Raw genomic sequence first — 20,647 nt, forward strand, 5'->3', positions numbered from 1 at the left:
ACAGCCTTAAAAAACTTAAGGGGGGATAAATGTTAAGGGATTCCAAACAGTCTTAAAAAATGTCAGCATGATGTATTCACTCTTTCTGTATGTGTAATGGTCACGATTGGTGTGATCACTTCCTATGCCCATTCTTGCCTGGTGTGCAAAGCCCTTCCCACAGTGGTTCAGAGCAGGCAGTTCTCTCAGATTGAAGCTGGGATTGCAGCTGTAGCAAGTAAGGCTTTCTCCCATGCTGGTGTCTGTGTTGGTAATGCTGCCCACAAGTAATACACTACCTAATGGTTTGTTTTCTAGGCTGGTTTATGTCAAGAATCCAGACAAAGACCAACAATAAATGAGAAGAGACAGAGACAAAGGATGGTTGGTAGAAACAGGCAGGTGCTCTTTATTTCATGTGGCACAGCATTAGGCAGACAACCCAAGAAACAGTTTCTAACAAAAACCAAAGCTATCACTTCCAGGAACCGTTCCCCGAACAAGGGTCTACTACCAACAGCGGCACTGAGATGTCCTTGCCTGTCCACTCTCATCTCCTCATAGGTTATATGCGCTTAGGCTGTATCTTAGTGGTGAGTGTCCTTTCCAAGGAGACTAACTTCTTACAATACAATATCTTTAGACAGCGTACATACTGTGCAGGATCACCAGAGTACAATCTCCTCAAGCCATGCTAAAATATAATGCTAACTCTGGAGAGAAGGCTGTGCGATCGCCTCATGTCTCTCTGAGGTAATACAATGCTGTTTCTTAGCTGACAACATGAGGGGCACCTGAGGGAGCATCAATATGGCTTCGGAGTCTATTTTTAAACTCCTGATGCAGTAGCGAGGACCTGGTGTGCCATCGGCCAAGACAGGGTGAGGACCTCCTCCACTCCCGGCTGCCGCTGGGCACCAGCAGCACCAGAGAGCTGAGCCCACTGTCACTCAGGGGGATGAGAACAGAGATGGTCTTGGACTAGCAGGTGGAGGAGAGGGCCATCAAAGATCACAACAGACCATCAGCTTTGCGTCGGTCATTAGGCGAGAGGTAACAATGACAGCGGTGCGGGGAGGGGTTACATTGTTAGCACTCTGGATTTAAAGGCATGAAGAATGGCTGGTGGAAGGAAGACGTTTTGGAGACTAAGGGCAAAGCTTTAAAAGCCTTGGGATATTACTTTTAATTATTATCTACAGGTTATTCTCTCTATATATACTATTTTTCTTTCTAAATTATGAAAATAAACATTTATTAACAAGTCACTGGGTCAAATCCTGCTCTCCACTGAAGGCAAATCCATTCACTTCAGTGGGAGGGAGCCCCGTGTAAACAACGAAGGGCAAATTTGGCCCTTTATGTCCTGAAAAGTCTGCTTGTACCCATTGTCTTTCAATCCTGCAAGGAAACACAGACTGAAGGGTGAACTAATTGTTACAAATTTTTCTTAAACTACCAGGGGAGTGTCAGTGAGATGTGGCAAAGGAGAAAAAAAAAAAAAAGAAAGAAAAGGAACTGTTTTAAAGAGAATTTTATCCATGTTTCAGAGCAAAAATACAAAAAGAGAGTGGATCTGGATCAAGCGCTACTGGCCTTTACTTTCTAAGCAACGACAAAATTCTTCATTCAGCTTCGGTGAAATGTTACACAACCAGAGAAAACAGAAGGAACCAAACAGTCCTTTTCCTTTGCAAACACCATATGCCCAAAGGTGAACATCGTCATCCCTTTGGATTCTCTGCTAACTCCCACTGTCTGCACAGTGCAGTGTCAGCCGCTGAAGACAAAACACATCTACTGTGCACATGAGTAAAACCTGTGGCGTCTTACAAACATAACATTTTGATGTTTTGAATATTAAAAACCACTAGGTGCTTTTAGACACAGAACAATACAATTTCGGATGCATTTACCACTTTTATTTCACTATGCAGAAACATACATTCACCATGTGTTGTGATGCAGCTGACAGTGTAATGGACGCTATCCCTTCCGTGGGTATTAGAGCTGGACACTAACGAGTTTTCAGTGGACGTTCTGTACAGGTTAAGGCTTGACTCAGAACTAGATAGTAAATGCTGACCAGATTCTCAAAACAGATTTTTTTTTGTTTTCCTCTGAGAACAAAAGGGAAATCAATAGAAAACCATCACGGTTATTTCAGATTAATAATTTTCTAAAGCTGCAAACTAAGTAAAATACAGATTTTTTCTTTTCCTCCAAAATAACTACATATAATTTACAAGGTTAGGATCTGTGAAGGGTGACTGGAAGCTGACTCTGAACAATGCTGACAAAAATCATTAAAGTTAATATACTAAAATCATTACTACCTCATAAGGTATTCAGTCAGGTATACAAAGCACACTTTGTAAGCATTTAAATGTTTTGATAAGAGTAAAGATTCATCATCGTTTATCGGGCAGTAATAAAACCAGATGAAACAAATATAAGATTCAAGTTGTTTACTGAATAAACTGTGTTATTGGCACATCTAATGTGTGGTAAAACATTATACACAGTACCTATACAGCTTCTAGCATTTTGGGGGTAATCTTCATTTACAATATCCGTAAACAAAAGGCTGGCCACCTAACAAATTTTAATTTGTTTATACTTTCAGAAACTGTGAAAGGCATGAACTGTTTATGTGTTACATGAGATCACTGTTTATATTGTTTATGAACGTGCAGGTAAAGCTGAAAACTTAGACATTTTAAGAAAATTAAAAATGCTGCTTTTCTGTAATTTTATTGTTGCTTCATGCAATATTGTTTAACTGCTGCTGATTCAGATTGCTTTCTATGGGAAGGTATCTCTGCCAGTTTCTTTATTAACGGTCAAGATCAATTCTTCTGTAGTGAAATTTTCCATAGACAGATACAAGTCAGTCAGGTTGGAACTGAGACTCCGTATAGGCTCTCGTATTCCTACTCGTATGCATGTCTGGATTCATATGCATTCTAGGTTATTCCTGCAGAAAAGAGAACTGAGTTAATTACTCAAAGCAACTACTCTCTTGCAAAAGAGATTTTGTCACTTTGTTCATATAAGAAAAGCTATTTGAAAATGGCATCATCCCAGTATAAGCAACTTGGACCAAATCCAAAGTCCACTGACGCCAACGGAACAAATTAGTGACATCAACAGACTTTTAAGCAAGGCACATTGAGCTGTCTCTGAAACAATTAGCAGAATACCACAGGAATCACAGCTACTCACTCCTTAGTGACTGGTTCCATCTTCCAAATAAATAACTGACACTGAAATTCAGTTTTCTTTAGGGTCTGTATATCCAAAAGCAGGAGAGCCAAAGAGCTTCAAAAGGTGCTGTGCATTATACTCTGTTACTTACACCAAGTGCTAGGGAATACATATTGTTTTAAGAATAAAATGCTGCTATCGATTCAACAAATCTGACAAGCAGCTTTTTCTTCCCCTTCTGCATACAGCATTCAAAGCAATTTGTGCAATGGTGCTGGCATTAAGAGCTTTTGCATAGCAGGTTAGTATGCATGACATGTTTCTGCACACAGAATAAATATAGGAATATTAAGACGTCTGTTAAGCCAGCCACTATTGGAGAGCATGCCTTTACTGAGAAAAAGCTTGACGCAAGAAAAGCTGCATTATCATCTCATCCTGATAAACAATGCTGCTTTAAAACATAAAATGTTCTTTCGAATACAGGAAAGCCAAGACACCCAAATACCGACAAACTAATTCACTGCGTTTAAAAGCAGGTTGGACCATACCTTTACAAGTTGGGAATTAAAGCAGAACTTGTAACATATCTGCACAGGACATTTAAAAAGCAGCTGTAGGTCTTTCCCTTGACATTTTTAAGCCAAAATGCACACCTTTAAGAACAAATTATTTTTGTTCTTAAATGACACAAAAGCAGACAACAGATTTTTTATGACTTCAGAAGTAGAAAATCAGACTATAACAAAGCATGGACAATGAGGACTTTTCAGAGAGCCAAGGAAAGCAAATGAGCAGTTTATCTCTCTCCAGCTGGCACTGTTTAATGAAGACAGATGTCTAGAGCCAAATACAGTTTACTTTCAAATATCGGAACTGATAACCAGCAACTTGAAAATGCCAGTGAGAGAAAGTGAAGAGTTAAAGGTGAAATATGGTAGGAAAACAACATCTGCAACATGCCAGCCCAGTAAATGCCTATGAAAATCATCTGGTCCTCTTACCTGTGGTCAATCCTCCCCATCTTCTGGTGTGATTTCTGTCTCTTTATGTACCACTACTTTGGTCACTGACATGTCAGGGTGCTGCTCTTTGGCTTCTTTAATTGCCTGAGCCAGCGCCTATCCCAAGGAAACCACAGAAGGGCAAAAACAAAAAGGAGGTGGAACATGCATGATCAGTAGCAAGGTGGAGAGATTCATGACATATTACACAATTTACAAATGAGGAAAATGATTAAAATATGAAATATACCATCACTGATTTAACTACTATTCCAGCTTAATTTAAGGCATGCCAGTATGAATAATATCTCGAAGCAATGTTTAGAAGTGTTCTCTTTGGCAGTCTTCAGGGTAGCCTTTTTAGCAGTTTGTAGATTTTACCTGATCATGATCAATATCTGCATCTCCTGTGATGACTATTCGTTTTTCAATTCTTGTCTCTGAGATGCCTCCTTTCACAGTCTAGATGGGAGGGACAACAGCATGTCAGTAACTTACTTTAGAGTGCTGCTACTCAACCCCAGAATGATCAGTGCAGGAACCCTCTCATGACTGGACCAAAACGGCTCAAACAGCTCACGCAGAGGGGACAACCCTGGACGGCAAGTGAGCAGGTCTGGAGTTCGCCTGAGTGCTCTGAATGGACTAATGACCTCAAGAGGTCCTTCCAACACAGGTAATTTTATGACTCTAGTTAATCTGCACATGATCAAGAGAGATGCTTGTATGCCAAAAATGGCGAATTTGTCCCATGAAGAACAGAATGGGAATACAGACAGCCCATATTCAGACATAGTTAAGTCCAACTGCTTGCTTCAGAATGGCATACAGGGTGGTGTGGCCTTTGTATAGCTCATCTACTAATGGGTGAACTTCACTGCAGAAAGATGAAATCCTGTTCTCAGTGAATATTGGTAGGAGAGCTGTCACAGCACTAAGAGAGTTTCTGCTTAGGGAGGAACTGTTATTTAAATGCTACCTTGAAACCTGGAACACACGACACCATTTGTCTGTGCAGATATGAGATTTTGGTCTGGCTGTGGGCAGGTTCCTCAGGGTACCACCCAGAAACACAGCCAAGGTGTCTGAGCTGACTGAATGTCCTGTTATGGCGACATGATATAGATTTACTATGTGCTTTCAACACCGTGCAGGGCTAATATCTCAGGGCTGAAAGGCACAGTCATGTCAATGGAGCCTCATGTTCAGACAAATTATTCCTTCCAGGCTACCATATGATGCCAATGTGGTTATACTCTTTCTTGTTCCACGTAGTATTTGCAGCTAAATCAAGTGTCTTTGTACAGCAAGGTTTTGTGCTTGCCTAGACATACCCTAAAGGTTTAGGACAATCTTGTCAAGTCGCTGGATGATGCGTTAATCAACTCAGCATAGCCAAGGACAGGTGAATAAGGACACGTATTTATGGTAAATTTAAAAGATTTTGTCAAGAGAGTATCAGAATGTGTCCCCATTTTGAAATACATCATAGAACTGAAGTTAAGATAGCATACACCCTGGTGAAAAAAAGAGCTCCCTGTTTTCTGAGGACTCACTTTGGTGATATGTGTAGTAGTTGTAGTGCTGGTGGTTTCAGATGTGATCGTTTGTGCACTCATCAATACACCTGGTTCAGAGTCAGCACTGCCATCCACCTAGAAAGGAGAAGAGAAAACCAGTCACTGAAAAAAATGCTCCTGAGCACAGGGAGGCAAGAACTGGACTGTTAAACATCCCTATTTCTACAGTTCTTTATGAATTGAGTATCTTATGGCAGGGGGTAACTGCTGTTAGGTTACCATGAGTCAGTATTTCTCTGTGCATCTGGAGGCTCTCCTTTGCCTCTGGAAGCACAAATGAGAAGCCGGTGCTTCTAAATCTGCAGTTTCATCAGTGTACTCAAAAGGCCCTACACCAGGACATGAGAGTCATCCTCAGGTAAGTTATTCTTATATACATCCTCCTCATGCTAATATTTAATACTTGAACAACTTAGAAAAGCTTACACTAAAGCATACACTTAAAGATGGGTGAAGAAATGGGTTCCTTAAGAGCACATTAAATTAGACCATGTCTTTTGCAGAATTTCTTACCTGAGAAGACTCATATGTAATGGTTTTTGTTTCTGTATGGACTACTGGCACTTCCTTTGTTGAAATTTCAAGGGTTTCCCCACCAGCGGGAACACTGCTGAAACTGATAGTCTCAGTCTTCACAACTGGCGACTGCGTGAACAAAAGAGAAGGAATTGGAACATTTAGAAAAGCTTATGGATTTCTCAGAACATTTTTTTTTTCCTTGAGGAAAAGAAAGAACAACTAAAAAGTGCTCTGCATTTAAGAAAAAAAAAAGGAGAAAATTCTCTTCATTACAGTGGTACATTCATGTATGTAATGCTGGCAACATTTAGCACTTCCCTGGATTTTACGAAAACAAAGTCCAAAATGCTCTAAACACTACAAGGGCAATGGTCACAACTTGAAAAACAGGAGGTTTCCTCTGAGCGTCAGGAAACACTTTTTCACTGTGAAAGTGACTGAACACTGGCATAGGTTGCCCAGAGAGATTGTGGAGTATCCTTCCTTGAAGATATTCAGAAGAAGCTCTCTGGACATGGTCCTGGCCAGCAACTCACTCTGGATGTCCTTGCCTGATCAGTGGATTGGAGCAGATGAACTCCAGAGGGCCCTTCCAGTCTCATATGTTCTAAGAATCTGTGATTCTACTTTTTGTTAAAATGCCAAGAGAATGAATTCTGCCCAGGCTTAGTTGTCTGTTCAGCTCTTTCTGAGGGAAAAAAACGCTCACAAAACAGCTCTTGAAATTTTTCTAATGGGGCTAAGATAAGGAACCTGATCTGTTTAAGACACAGTATACTTATTTATAATCACACGAAGCATGGAAAAGACAATTTCCTGTCTTTGAGGACATGTGAACTTTGCCAACTTCGATGGACTTTCCCAAACAGAATGCCAGCTGATCCTGTTATCTGTTGCATAAAATGCCATGAAATTTGGTATTTCTCTGTAGCATGAAAAGCAGTTTCAAGTAAAAATGCATGGCATTTTGCTAATGATGGAAACCAGCAGCAAGCCTTGCAGATGACATACAAGGAGGAAATAAGAGGAGACAAAAACTGCCTGCTGTAAAAATGCAATTATACAATTTGGGCACACTTGACTTTTGATGACAGGAATTAACTTAGCCCACTATTGCCCACATTCACAATTCAGCACAGACATGACCAATTTAACAACAAGTTACCTCAAAATGAGGTTTTCTTTCCAAAGACTCTGAAAGTTGGACTGTTGTTCTGTGCTCCTCCGCCTGCTCACATGAAGCAGCGGCAGCGACTCCTTCCTGTTTGGTATGGGCTTTCCCAGCCTCCTCCCTTTTTTCCTCCTTCGCCCCCTCAGTCCCAGCAGAGCCCTCCTTCCCTTTCATGCCGGCAGCCACCGCCGACGCTGCCTCAGCCTGGGCATCCAGTGCAAGTCCGGCCACTTTAGCAGGATCCCCGCCTGCATGCACCTCCATCCCATGTCTCTCCTTGACAACTACAGTCTCCTGTACAACCTTCTGCACTGTATCCTGATCCGGCTGAACTGCTTGCTTCATGTCACTGGAAGTTATCTCCTGAGATGTCGTTGTGTCTATTCTCTGCAGGGAAGGAGGAAAAAACTCTCAGCATCAGAAGCAGACAACACTATTTGCAGTAGCTCCCCAGCTTAATGTACTGTGAACATAAATTTTAAAAAATGGGCATTGTATTTTGCCAAGTTATTTCTCCCACATTGCATGGATTTTCGTTCTCAGGATGTTAGCAGTACAGTAAAATGGAAAACAAAGCAAGAATCAAAATTTTTAAAAGTGAAGAGAAATTTCAATGTCAGTGTTCTTCTTCGGTATTTTTGTGTGAGTTTTACAAAGGCAAAATACAGCACCCCACAAAATGACCAAAATAAAATGAAATGAGAGGAAACCTGCTTGTTGGTTTTTGTTTTGGTTTGGTTTTTTTTTCTTTTTGGGGAAGTTTCTGTTGCGGTCCATTGTAACAAAGGAAAACACACATGAATACATGCATTAGTTATACAGTTCCAAATTGTGCAAAAAACCAAAAAACCACGAAACAATAGAAAAGCAAAAGTAATTGGTGTGTGGTTATGACATCGATGGAGGGAATCAAGCAGCCACCTGAGCCCAGCTATGGGAAGTAGAAGTAACCCCTCCTATGAACTCAGTCGGTTTTCTGGCGGACTCTATTAAAGTGAAGATATCTGAACCATCCAAGGTTTTTTCACTGGTGGACTGTTTAGTCTAAACAGACAAAGAAATGTAGAGTCATACACAGAAGAAAGGCAGACCCATATGCACAGACATATTAATTGCCAAAATCAGAGGCAGAGACGGAGGAAAAGGAGAGAAGGTTGCAGGGGCACGGAGAGGTTGGAAACAGGAAAAGAATGGGAAAATAAATCAGAGCGAATTCATAATGGCTGTAGTAAGCAATAGTTAAAAAGCATAGTTGTTAGCATTGGCATTTTGCTGGTTCAAGCAAACCTTTTTTTAATTTTTTTCCCTTTTATTAACAAGCCACAGCAGCAATACTAAATTTCAGTACATAAACCAGAAAGGTTGAAAGCCTTATATAATGTCTGCTTCAGACTGTGAGACGGATTCAAAGTATGAGAGAAAAAAAACAAGCTGGGTTGGCTGCTGTCAACATAAAGCCAGGCAGCAAGAGAACCAAAAGGTAGGGTGGTGTGAGGGGATTGCCTAGAAAAAGTCATGCTTTTATCTTTAAATTGTGGCATGAAGTCAAAGCCACTTGTTACCACCACTTTTGATGCAGACGACTCAGTAACATAGTGAGCAGTAGCAATGGTAAATGGCTGTTCTCTGGAATATCTCCACTCAGACAGGCTCTTATCTGTCCGGGCAAACGCCCCTGCTTTTACAGCTTCTCCGCCAAGATGCTTTTCTGCTTTGCCAAGCTGTAAGCTTTCCCGTGTACTGAGTAACTGCAAATCCTGGTCCATCCTTAGTGTCTTTTTCAAATTCTTCTCTTCAGGGCTTTGCAACTGAGATTCTGCTTCCTTTATGGGTGTCAGAGAGTCAGACAGCTTTCTTCTCGGGCTCTGCACGTCAGATCCCCGCCTGGCTTTGTCATCAGTGACAGGCTTGAGGATTTCATACTTGGCCACTATTGGAACGATTTTCACAGATTCTTGCACTTCCCTTTCCATTTTTTGCAAAGTTTCTACTGAAGGCTGTACTGCTTTCTCGCCCTCTTTAGCTTTACTTGTCATGGTTACAATTTTCCCAGATACGGTATCATAAGACTTTCCTAGGGTGAACATTTTCTGCTTATTCTCCTCATTGGATTGTATTTCACTTTCCAAGTCCTCAAAGCTCTGCATTAGAATGGTACTGGATTTTAATATCTCAGGTGGAAATGCAGTTTTACTGCTCACAGTCACTACTTTGTATGCCAGATTTTTTTCCGATTCACCATCAACTACCTCAGAGGGTATTTTGTCTATAATAACCCAATCCTCAGTGCCCTATATTTGAGATATAAAAGCTAAATTAGAATATCTAAGGTTTATCTGTACTTCAGGAGCACTAAAGTATGAAGACTTTTAAGAAATCATGCTGCTGCTTCTGAAAGCATATAATAATTTTTGGCATTGCACTTCTTACAGCAGTTATCAAGCAAATAAACAGAATCACCTTAGGCAAAATATGATTTCTTTGCATATTCTCTCTCCTCAGTGGTCCATCTAATGTGGACCCAAAAATATTACTTTTGCCAAACTATTTCTGTATTTGTTTGAAGCGAGATAGCATGTCAGCGCATAATTTAAAATGATGATTGGAATCAACCTGCCGTTAAAAATCACATACTACAGTGGTTCACAAAGCTACAGTCAAAAACAAATTACAAAAATAGGGCAAATAAGCCCATTCAACTGTACCCCAGTTGTTACAAACGTGCTGTTAATGATGTTTTAGAATAGTATGCATTTGTATGTAGCTGTAGCCTCCACTGAATTTCCTTGTTTTTGTTAGAATAACATCAACCCCTTTGGGGATTGTTTAAATGGAGAAGCACAACACAGCAAACTGTATAAACTAAGCATACTACTAAAAACTCTGAATGGAACTTAATTGTAGCATCTTTTTTCCCCCTCATGCAAAACGTGCTATGTGATTTGCTTCGACTATGCAATCAGCATCCAGTTATTTGACTTTAGGACCATAACTTCTGTATTTAACTAAGCAAATGATGTAGTTTAAAATCAAATGAATTAAAAATAACCTCTAGGGATGATGGGATACTTTTCTGGATAATGATTTGATGAGAAGTAACCAAAGTGCCAGCAGATTCTCCTTCCTGCAGCTTCTTCTCTATCACACTTGGCTAATAGAAAAACCAATAAAAATATAAAGTTCACCATCACTCAGCATAATCTAAATTCACTTGACAATATAAAGGAAACTCATTCTCGTGACAGAAGTGCCCCATTCACCGTAACCGTTCTCAGTGAGGTTTATGCTGGAAATGCATGCAAACTGCAAACAACATCCAAACAGCACCGTGCAAAAAGATTTCTAAATAGCCGAGAAATCAGTCTCCATTAGGAAGCCATAAGCTCTGGAGAGGACCCATTCCTCAGAATTTGGTCCTCAGATTATATCTCTGTCTGAAACTTATGAAATAATAATAATTAAAAAAATATAAAAAGGGAGGCTTGGAAAGGAAAAAGATAATAAAATAATAAATCATTGCCATACTTTCTGACTGCATTTCAATGAAGCATTGTTTGTTTTTACCTGCATTTCAAGGAATGTAGTACCTCCCTTCTGCAAAAATATGATTTTTTCTGATTTTTCTGTTTCTTCTTTGGTCTAATGTCAGGGGAATAAATGATTTTTAGTAAACGGAGGGTATAAAGTCTACTATACTTTACAGTAGCTCATCATATTTCTCTACTCTACAAATTATTAATCGCATGGAAAATTAGGAAACAGAACTAAAGAGAACATTTTACAGCATAGAGGTTTCCAGTTAGAAGTGAAATCAGTGTCTCTCTATGGTGAACGCAAAGCAGACATGAGTATACAAATGCTGTGCACAAGTGTAGCACAAAACCCACTAAACTGAGTATCACCCAGGTGTGGATGCACTGTGTTTGTTTTGTTTCATATTATTCATTTAACTGGGACTGATGCCAGCTTACACAGCTTCCACCAATAGCCCAGAACACGCCCCTCCACCTTCACTCTGGGCAAGGCTCTCTCCTGAGTCTGCAGCCCTCTCTGCTGAAGCAGGAAGAAGGTGTGCCCAGCTAAGATTTCAGCTCTCCCTTTTTCCCTGCTGGTATTAGAAGTCTTAGGAGCACTTTTCCTATTGTCCTGTAGTGTGACACCAAAATCTCCTCACTTTTATCCCGTCAGTGCTTTCCCAGTGGTGTGAGAATAGTATCTCTCTAACTTGGACAACTGGGAAAATTTTAAATGTTGGTAAGACTCAATTTCCCAGGCCTTTTGAGCCCACCTTCTGGGCTGGCCACTGTTGTCATTTGGCCAAAGAAAGTAAGCCCCTGCAGAGCAAAATGGGTTTCCTGCCAAACCCTTTCTAGTGACTTCAGTAGCTACTGTACTCAATAGACATGCCAATGGAAGTCCTCTGACTAGCATGATAAAAGGGTTCATGTACTCAAGAGAAAAGGTAGAAGTTTAAAGAAAGATAGGATACTAGAAAGAGAAAAGGATAAATGGCTCAGCTCCCTGACTGTGATGAGAAGCATAACTCCTTTATTCCTAAAGTGTTGGTTTGATCCAATCCAGGTGAGATTAAACACTATCAAGGAGTTTGTCAATATGATGGCTTTCATGTTCTGCAGCTATCTGGCCACCATCATGGAAAATATTTAAAAGCATGTTTTTCATCACTAAGGGAAACCAACGTATTTCCCCATTTGTTCTAAGAAACCAAGTGGTGACTAGACAGGCTTAAAGTCACACTGACCAAACACACTCAGGTGCCACATACTTGAAGACCACATTTTGAAAAGGCATCTTTTCTCTTCTGTTCTTGTTTTATTATAAGAAGGAGCTACAGGTAACAGCACTGAACATGTTTTTAAAGTGGATATGCTAAGCAAAATGTAGAACTTCTTTGACTAGCAGAAGGCACTACACTATCCTGACTGCCTCTGCATTTCTTAGTAGACATCAAGGTGCTGATTTTGACCTATGAATGGCTTCAATTTTTTCCTGAAAAAATCCCCTCTCATCAGGACATGGGAACTGAAACCATCCCACTTATTGCCATCAAAAGGATGACCAGGTGTTATCTACAGCTGAAGTCACCTCAGAGTTAGGCTCTGATAGCTCAAGTCTGCTCTCAGTTTTCCACAGAAATACCTTCACTTAGATGAGGTTCTGTGAAACAGATGTAGATTACTTAGATGCCTGTAAGACATACATGCATTTAAGTAACTGGACATCGCTTTGGAGCAAGTCATCTTCTGCTAGCAAGAGGAGAGATACCAGATAAGAATAATTCTTGCCCTTTTCCTTTCCAAATGAATGGTTAAATTCAGATGTGTTTCCTCAGGGTGAAGCCTACATAACTGTGTAATACTTTGCTACACTACTTTGTGTGCTTAAACTTTTTATTAAACTCCTAAAGTAATAAAAATATTAAACAGGGTGGTGTTAAATTTGCTTTCCCTGCAATCCTCTGATTCAGGCTCAGCTAGCCACCCTTTCCAACTGTTCCTTACATCTTTATTATGATAAATGTATCCTGTTCATTGTACTGACAATTTTACTTTTTAGAAGGATAAACCTCTGTTTTCAACTACAACCAAACTAACCTGTTTGTAGGGTCTGTTATGATTCCTGAACAAGGCAGTAGGAGCAACACTAAAACTCCTCTGTGCTCCCCTCAAAAGGGAAGCTTTGAGCACTGAGTCTGCTTTTTTAGGTATTTTAATCCAGCTTGAATGCCACACTAACACACATCTGGTGCCCGCATCAGCCATTGGGTATAATGTGGGAGAGGAGGAGGTCAGGGCCCTTTCCTTGGCAATATCCCTTTCCCTATGAGGAGAAGCTGACACTTGCTACCTGCACACCTCCAGGGATTCCCTTCCCCAGAGTTGTGGGTCTGCAACACCAGTCTCTATGGTGAGAAAGCAGAACATTCTTTCAATTTACACTTTCCAGACAATTTTCACTGAGTTCCTTACAACATTACATCAGTGCTGTGGGCAGAGAAACAAATCTCATGACCATTTATTGGTCTTTAATGCTAAAAGCAAGAGGTACCCATAAAGAAAATTCCTGTGAGACAGAAACCATTCATAATAGAATAAAAAAAATTAACTTTCAGGCAGACCACACAAGCTTATTTCTTTTTGCTCCACTGGACTTAAGCCAAGACACTGCACTATGTATTTTATTGCAACACAAATGTTGCCTTGCTACCCCTACATGTCCTTATCTATCTACAAATCAAGTAAACACCAGCTTTTAAATCAGCAAGTTTCTTACAAGCACTTCAAGACTGCAGAGTGAGCAAGATTTTTTCACACATGCACACTGCATGAAAACACAGACACTTAGCAATTGGCATTGGGTCTTCAATGATGGTATCCAGCAGACTGAAGCAACCATCAGTTCCCTTATGGAACTGGCCAAGAAGGTTTAATTATCATCATTATTTCTTCCCTGTCTTCAGAGACTGAGTTCTGCCCTTTAATCTTTATTTTCTTTTCAAGCTTGGCAACACAGCCCCCACCCATCTCACTACACCGCTGCTCCCAACCAGTCACCATTGTTTAAATTTTCTCTCCATCACTTTCATGGTTTCTTTCACGCATGGCTGGACTTCCTCAAGCTCACCGAACCTGTAACAACGCCTGTATTTTGCACCCTCAAAGAGACCCAGTTCTGCCACACGGCTTCCAGTGAATTTCATTCGCTATATATACTTGTATATGTATATATTAATGCTATCTGCTCTTCCTCCCAACTTTGCTGCTAGAGCCTGAGTCCTGAGAAAAGGGAGTGCCTGCAAACAGGGAATGGCCTCTAACTACGGCCTCTAATCTAGTGAGAGCTGCTATAAGTAAAAATGAAGAGACAAATACATAATGAAGCCTTTCAGCTCACGCTGACCTCTTCAGGCACTAGTGGTTCAATCATAGGAGCATCCTCCTGCCTTGCTGCAAGCCGAACGGGAGATGTGGAAAGCCTCTTCTCCCACTCATTAGACACAGTCGTTTCTGTGGAGGTTTCCAAGAAGGTGCGTTTCAACTCGCTTATATTGGTCTGATGTTTCATCAGATCTTCCTGGGTTTTATCTAGATCCTGGACAGTTTTAAAAGAATAGAGCAGTTTGTGATACATCCTAAGCCAACCAAACTTCAGAGCCAAAACACACAACTTGGTTAGTATAGAGGGAAGTAACAGCTCAGGGAGCCGGGGAGCACAGCACTAACACAACACTCTGTGAAAATGTGGCATTTTGAAAGAGAACAGCATAGCATATCTTGTACGAGTGAGTCTAAGTATACTCTTAAAGAGCTTGTCCATATGGCTCTAATTTGCACCTGATAAAGAGGCTCCAAACAAACATACATATGCGCGTGGAGGCACACACATATACGCACACGCATATATTGATATTTATAGTACGAGTTAGAGGAGTCATCATAATCTGAGAGAAAAAATAATCTATTAGCAGGTGGGAGTACACAGTTCATGCATCATAGTGCAGATCCACAGTTTACCACTAAAACTAACACACATGTACGTACATGCACTGGTATATACCAATACCAACCTCTAACATAAGATTACTATGTTTGACATACACATTTTCACCCTGTATTCGCTTAATCAGACTATTCTGAAAGAAGTGAAAAAGAAAGGGAAAGGTAAGGGACACAGTATTGAAAGGATACAAAATGCTGTTTCTACACATTTCTTCACAGAGAACTGACAGTAACATGCTGGAAGAGGCGAACACCTCCAACATTGATACCTGAGCAACATCTAGACCTTTTGTTTCTGTACCTGTGCCTTTAGATCTCCGTCCTCCTCTTGATCCGACTGCCAGCATGAGAAAGATTGGAAAACAAAACCTTACCCACTTGAATGAATGAAGGCTTTATGAACATTGGTGAGAGGTACACACACTAGGTAGAAGTCCCATTTTCTCTTCATTAAGGGTTTAAGGAGTAGACACACTGGCTTTGCACGGTTTTCCCAACGCAGAACAAACCTCCTCAAATTTGTTTTTTGTTAACAAAGGGGTATTAAACATCTTCCTTTTATAAATATTGCTATGCTCCACATTCATAGATCTCTATTTATGGAGCAGCAGTTGCACCTTCTCACCAAGGTCACGGCTAGTCTAGGACCAAACAGCAACAGAAAATTCTACGGAATTCTGTAATCCCGGAGTTTACACATATGACATAATCTGGGCCACAAGCAAAGCTTTGCATAAACTCACTATGGGCGAACAACCTGCAACAATTTCTACAGAAGGAAGCACATTTTTATTTGCTTAAAATGCTATTTCCCTAACCTTAGTCCCTTTCTGTATTTCTGCAATTTTATTTCATATATAGCCTGTATTATCCTTTCAGGACCTATCAGCTGGAATGGCACACACATCCCATCCACTTCGATGCACATTTTCAAAAGCAATGCCATAAGGACTGCCCTGGCAGCCCTGTTTCCCAGGGTGCGATTTTCAGGTGGCAAATACACCACACATTTGTAAAATCAGGTATCTGTAAGGAAAACTGAGATGTGCTGTATCTTCTCCTCTAAATAAAGAGGGCAGCTAGGGATATTAACATGCATTTTTGAGTAATAAACTGAACATTTGAAATGTCACAATTTTATGATTATATTTTACTTTCTGGAGGGCTCAAGGCCTGAAGCTATGGAGTGGAAGAAGCACTCCAAAGCATTTTGTACTCCTGACTCATCTCAACAGACTTTATGTTGTTGCACCATTTGAATTCTTTTAATGCCCACGCTGCTATTTTATTGTTAATTTTTCATATAGTCCTAATTAGACAAATGACTAATGGGAAAATCTGTTGATTACAACTCAGTTCAAATTTATTCTATTTACAGCCGAGTCTGAACTGTCCTGACGTGTCATACAGAAATTTTTTCCTTGATGATAATTTTAACAGTCTCAAACATTAATGAGATCCTTCTGAAAACCTAGAGTAGTGTTTGTGGTAAGACTCTGTCTTCTAGCAGATGTCAGATGAAATTCAGCTCATGTTTTTGGCTGCAACTATATTAATTATGAAAGCATTATATGCACTTCAGTGAAGTCACATAGGGTTGAATTTGCCTGCACAGTCTATGTATCAGGTTGTGGATATGAGGCTTCTCAGTGCAAGGAAAATATAAACATTTTACATTTCTCCTCTTAAAAGAATACCTGGACTACTGATGGCAACATGTGAAGATGCCGTGTGAAATTACATCAAAGAAAAACCTTAAACATTTAAAATGTGAGAATACCGATATTCAGTAAATTCAAAAACTGCTTTTTATTGTCTTTTCCCCACTCTCCCACTGAGGCTTCAGAGTATAAGAGCAAACAAGCAAGCAAAAAACCCCAGGGAACCATCTGGCCAGCACGACCCTCCTGGTGGGCAGCACTGGCGTGGGTGACACCGCCACTGCCCCACTAACCGCACACCGCAGAGGCCTTGCAGCTTCCAAACCAAACTCAGAAACAAGAGGAACCCCTAGGGAGCACTGGAAACTCAACTCTCCTAGCAAAGCTCTCCCACTTGCAGGCACGCACATGCACACGCGCGCAGGGAGGGATCCTGAACTGCCGTAGCAGACATGCGGTTTAGCCCCGAGGCCCAGGCTCGGGAAGAGACGAGGCAAAACGCTCTCCCCTGCCATAGCTGGGTGCCGGCGACTGTACAAACCTCAGTGGCAGTGGTCTCACCATCAGCCGCAGTATCCGTCTGCTCACTGTCAGTCTATTGGGTTAGACAAGTACCCGGGTCCCGAGAGGAAGGCAGGAATAAAGAATAAACCCAGCTCATCAGTACACGCGGCTCACACGGGGAACTGTTAAAGTCAACATCCCTGTGAACTGCATTAGCATTGCTTTTCAAACAACGCACATGTCAAAGAAGCAAAATAAAAATGCTATATTAGTAAACAGAACAGACTCAGAGGAAGACTCGAGGCGTACTGTACACAGTTATATGGCTTTACTGGAACAAATTTATAAGCCAAACAAAACATTACTGGAAAAGTGTTATTTGAATATCAGATTTTTTTTTTAAGAAAGCCAGGTAGCTTAAAAAAAAAAAGGGGGGAAAAAAAGTGGCCAATATTTTCTAAACAAACTTCTCCTCCCATAATAATTTTTTACAGAAAATTATTAAACAAATTTTTGTTCTAGCCAATATCAAGTGGTGGTGAAATTTTTTATCCGGAGGGGAAAAAGATAATTAAAAAAACCCAATAACAACAAAAAAAGCTACTTTAACAGTCATCTGACTTTCAGCCCCTCATTTGTACAGAAGTTGTTCTTGTCTCCACATTTATACACCATGAGGCTGTCTGCATTACCAAGGAGTTCAAATGACTGTACCCCCAGCCCATCTACTGTCTGTCTGTGGAGTAATGGTAAGGCTCAGATCCCACTCGGTTCCAATAAAGAGCAGCTGATAATTGTTAATTATAGTAAAAAGAAAGAAAACTGCCATTAAAAGAAGAAAAAAATACTTCTCATTCCATTTAAGAATATGGATGAAAGCAGGAGAAAAACAAAAGTAACTCCCCCACCCCCCAGAACACTTACTAGGTATGGGTGATAAAAATGAAACAAAGCACAGCATTGCACAGACTGATCTATCCCTGCTTTGCTTGACACCATGAAGAACATTTTAGCGGACAACGCAAGTGTCAAGATTAATAGAGAGTGGAGTGGAGTACAGGCTGAGATGAGAGATCAACAGACTACTCTGATATCAGGCAAGCATATGGAAAACTAGTAAGTAAAGTGCACCCTACTGCCCCAGACTGGCACATCCAAGTTGTTTCCATAGCAGTGAAAGCTCTGGTTTTCATTACTGGTTTTCTGTGCTCCTTAGATAAACTAAAGTAACCCAGGCAGGCAATTTAAAGCCAGGACAACACATCTCATCCTCCAATCACATCAGTACGAACATGAACAAAAAACCAATCTACTGGTAGATGGAGTATCAGTCCTAGCTTTGAATTTCCTCCAATCTTCTGTCATTTTCTGACAACTAGAACGTTTTGATTTTTTTTCATTGCTTTGTTTTCTATTCATCCCTTCCTTTGAAGGGTTTGTACTGTTTGTATGACAGGCAGAAGAATAAACAAGCATTTTGCACTACTTGCTAAGGAATGCGAGTTACATGAAATTTTTCAAGCAATGACCACTCATGGGACAGACTAAATTGATTTTTAAATGAAAGTGTAATGTCAAAGCAGTCTTCTAGGCTGGTCCAATGGCTTTCACTAAAGTGCTAGAAAATTGTTTCTTTATTAGCAAAGGATCCCATATTTTTATAACACTATAGGCAATTGTAAAGGTATGGCGATAGAAAAAAAATGTATGCACTGTCACTCCTATTTACAAAAAAAAAGCAACAAAGAGAAATTAATGAATCTAGGCATTTAAAATGAATTAAAAAATTGTGTCAAGGCACTGTAACACAAGTCTGGCACATAGGGTTCATTTAAGAACTTGAAGTCAATAGAAAATTAGCTCCTAAGGTACAAACACAGAAGCCAATGCATTCTAAGGGGTGAGACTCTGTCTTTGACTGCACGGACTGACTCCAGATGCATAGCTCAAGGGAGAACAAGGTCAGCAATGTATGACATTGGTTCAGGTTCCTGGCCGTGGTCTTCTGCATCTCTGTGTGCAGTCTTTTGTAAATTGGGGAGGGGAAAAAAGCGTTCCTATTTCTTTTGCCGTAAGTGGAATGAAATACTAAACAAAGCCTAAAACTTGCTTTATTGCAACATACATATCTGCTAATAAGCCAATCAACAGCCATGGAGTCAAAATCAGCATTACGGAGTTACTTGCAATAAAGATCTGGAGTTATCACAGAGCAGGGAATGGTGAATTAAGGCTGAGCAAGGCAGGTCTCCTGTGGAGTGAAGAGTAAGAAAGGCCAGGCTCAGCTCCAAGACAGGCTGTGGTGCAGCTGAGGTGGGGCTGGCAGGTGGGTGAGGGCTGGAGCAGGACAGAAGGCAGCTTCTTCTGATGTGCTGCGGCTGCACCCCCCCTACCTTGCGATCGTAATTGCTGTGATTTGTTTTGCCAATGTAATGCAGACATGCCCGAGTTTAAAACATATTCACTTTCATGCAATATTCTGAACAAGAAATACCCCGTGGATTAGGCACAAGTCTGTTGTCTGCCAGGAAGCACTGCCAGAGTAATCACCCTCATAAAAAACCGATACTAAAATGCCTATTTTAGATGTTTTTATGCTCAATACTTCCTAACTTCACTAACAAAAAGAAGTGTTCATTTCTAAAAGAGGAACAGACTAATGTATTACATAAACACTGCCTCATTATTTCCTCTGGAGCTGGCACTATATTAATGCTGTTACTGCTATTAGATTAATCCAAGTGTAGAGCTAATGCAAATTGAGACCTAAATGCAGTCTCAAAACGAGGACAAGAAATGAGACAGCAACATTTTGGATGCCTTTTATCAGAAACTGCACATTATTTTTTAGTTGTTAGGCATCACAGAGCCAAAAGCATCTAAAGACAATGTTTTTACAAGACAAATTGATGTGACTTTTGGCTTTCCACAAAAAGGAAATGAAGTCCTGCACCAAGTCTTACAAAACCAACAGCAGCAGATGACACAAATGTTTAGATGTTCAAGCTGGTTTATTGAAGAGAACTACGGCAATGGTATCGACAAGTGGCCAAGGTGGCTTTTTACATGGCCAGCTGGTCTACAATTATCTGATTGGGTTTTTTTCTTTACATGCAAAGCAAAATGGTACTTTTGTATGTGAAGTTGAAGAGAAAAATAGAAAATCAAGGAAAACCTGAACTCCTAATTTTATTCTGTCAACAAAGAATAATCAGGCTCCAGCTCCATAAGTAACTGAGATGCCAGTTACTCTGTTACTTAAGCAGATTCCTCTCCTACTTCTGGATATACCATCACATCCACAGTACCCAGAACCATTGCAGACTCCTACTGCAGCTGGTTCATCTGCTTGTGATGACCCTCATGGCTTGAGGCATCAGTTTTGGCTGTGCTAATCTAACACTGCAAATGTCAAGACAGCCCACATGGCGTGCTCCCGCAACAGCTGCAGAACAGCTGTCCCAACCTGACCCCTCACTGATACACTGGATTTAACCATGGA

The 20,647-nt window shown here is 40.5% G+C and overlaps 1 protein-coding gene across 1 annotated transcript in view; it reads right to left on the reverse strand.

Moving 5' to 3' along the window:
• Positions 1-361: 361 nt before the first annotated feature.
• The window catches only part of EPB41L3 (erythrocyte membrane protein band 4.1 like 3), a 95,327-nt gene continuing 75,041 nt past the window's right edge, over positions 362-20,647 (reverse strand). Inside the window, 14 exon segments of the mRNA XM_017738253.1 lie at positions 362-2,956; positions 4,191-4,307; positions 4,572-4,652; positions 5,747-5,845; positions 6,284-6,415; positions 7,455-7,847; positions 8,382-8,504; positions 9,023-9,751; positions 10,510-10,611; positions 11,025-11,099; positions 14,382-14,573; positions 15,049-15,114; positions 15,282-15,317; positions 17,183-17,236. Coding sequence (XP_017593742.1) covers positions 4,197-4,307; positions 4,572-4,652; positions 5,747-5,845; positions 6,284-6,415; positions 7,455-7,847; positions 8,382-8,504; positions 9,023-9,751; positions 10,510-10,611; positions 11,025-11,099; positions 14,382-14,573; positions 15,049-15,114; positions 15,282-15,317; positions 17,183-17,236 — 2,193 coding nt within the window. The 3' untranslated portion in view covers positions 362-2,956; positions 4,191-4,196.

This window comes from Corvus brachyrhynchos, unplaced genomic scaffold, assembly GCF_000691975.1.
Source record: "Corvus brachyrhynchos isolate BGI_N302 unplaced genomic scaffold, ASM69197v1 scaffold106, whole genome shotgun sequence".
Lineage (NCBI taxonomy): Eukaryota > Metazoa > Chordata > Aves > Passeriformes > Corvidae > Corvus > Corvus brachyrhynchos.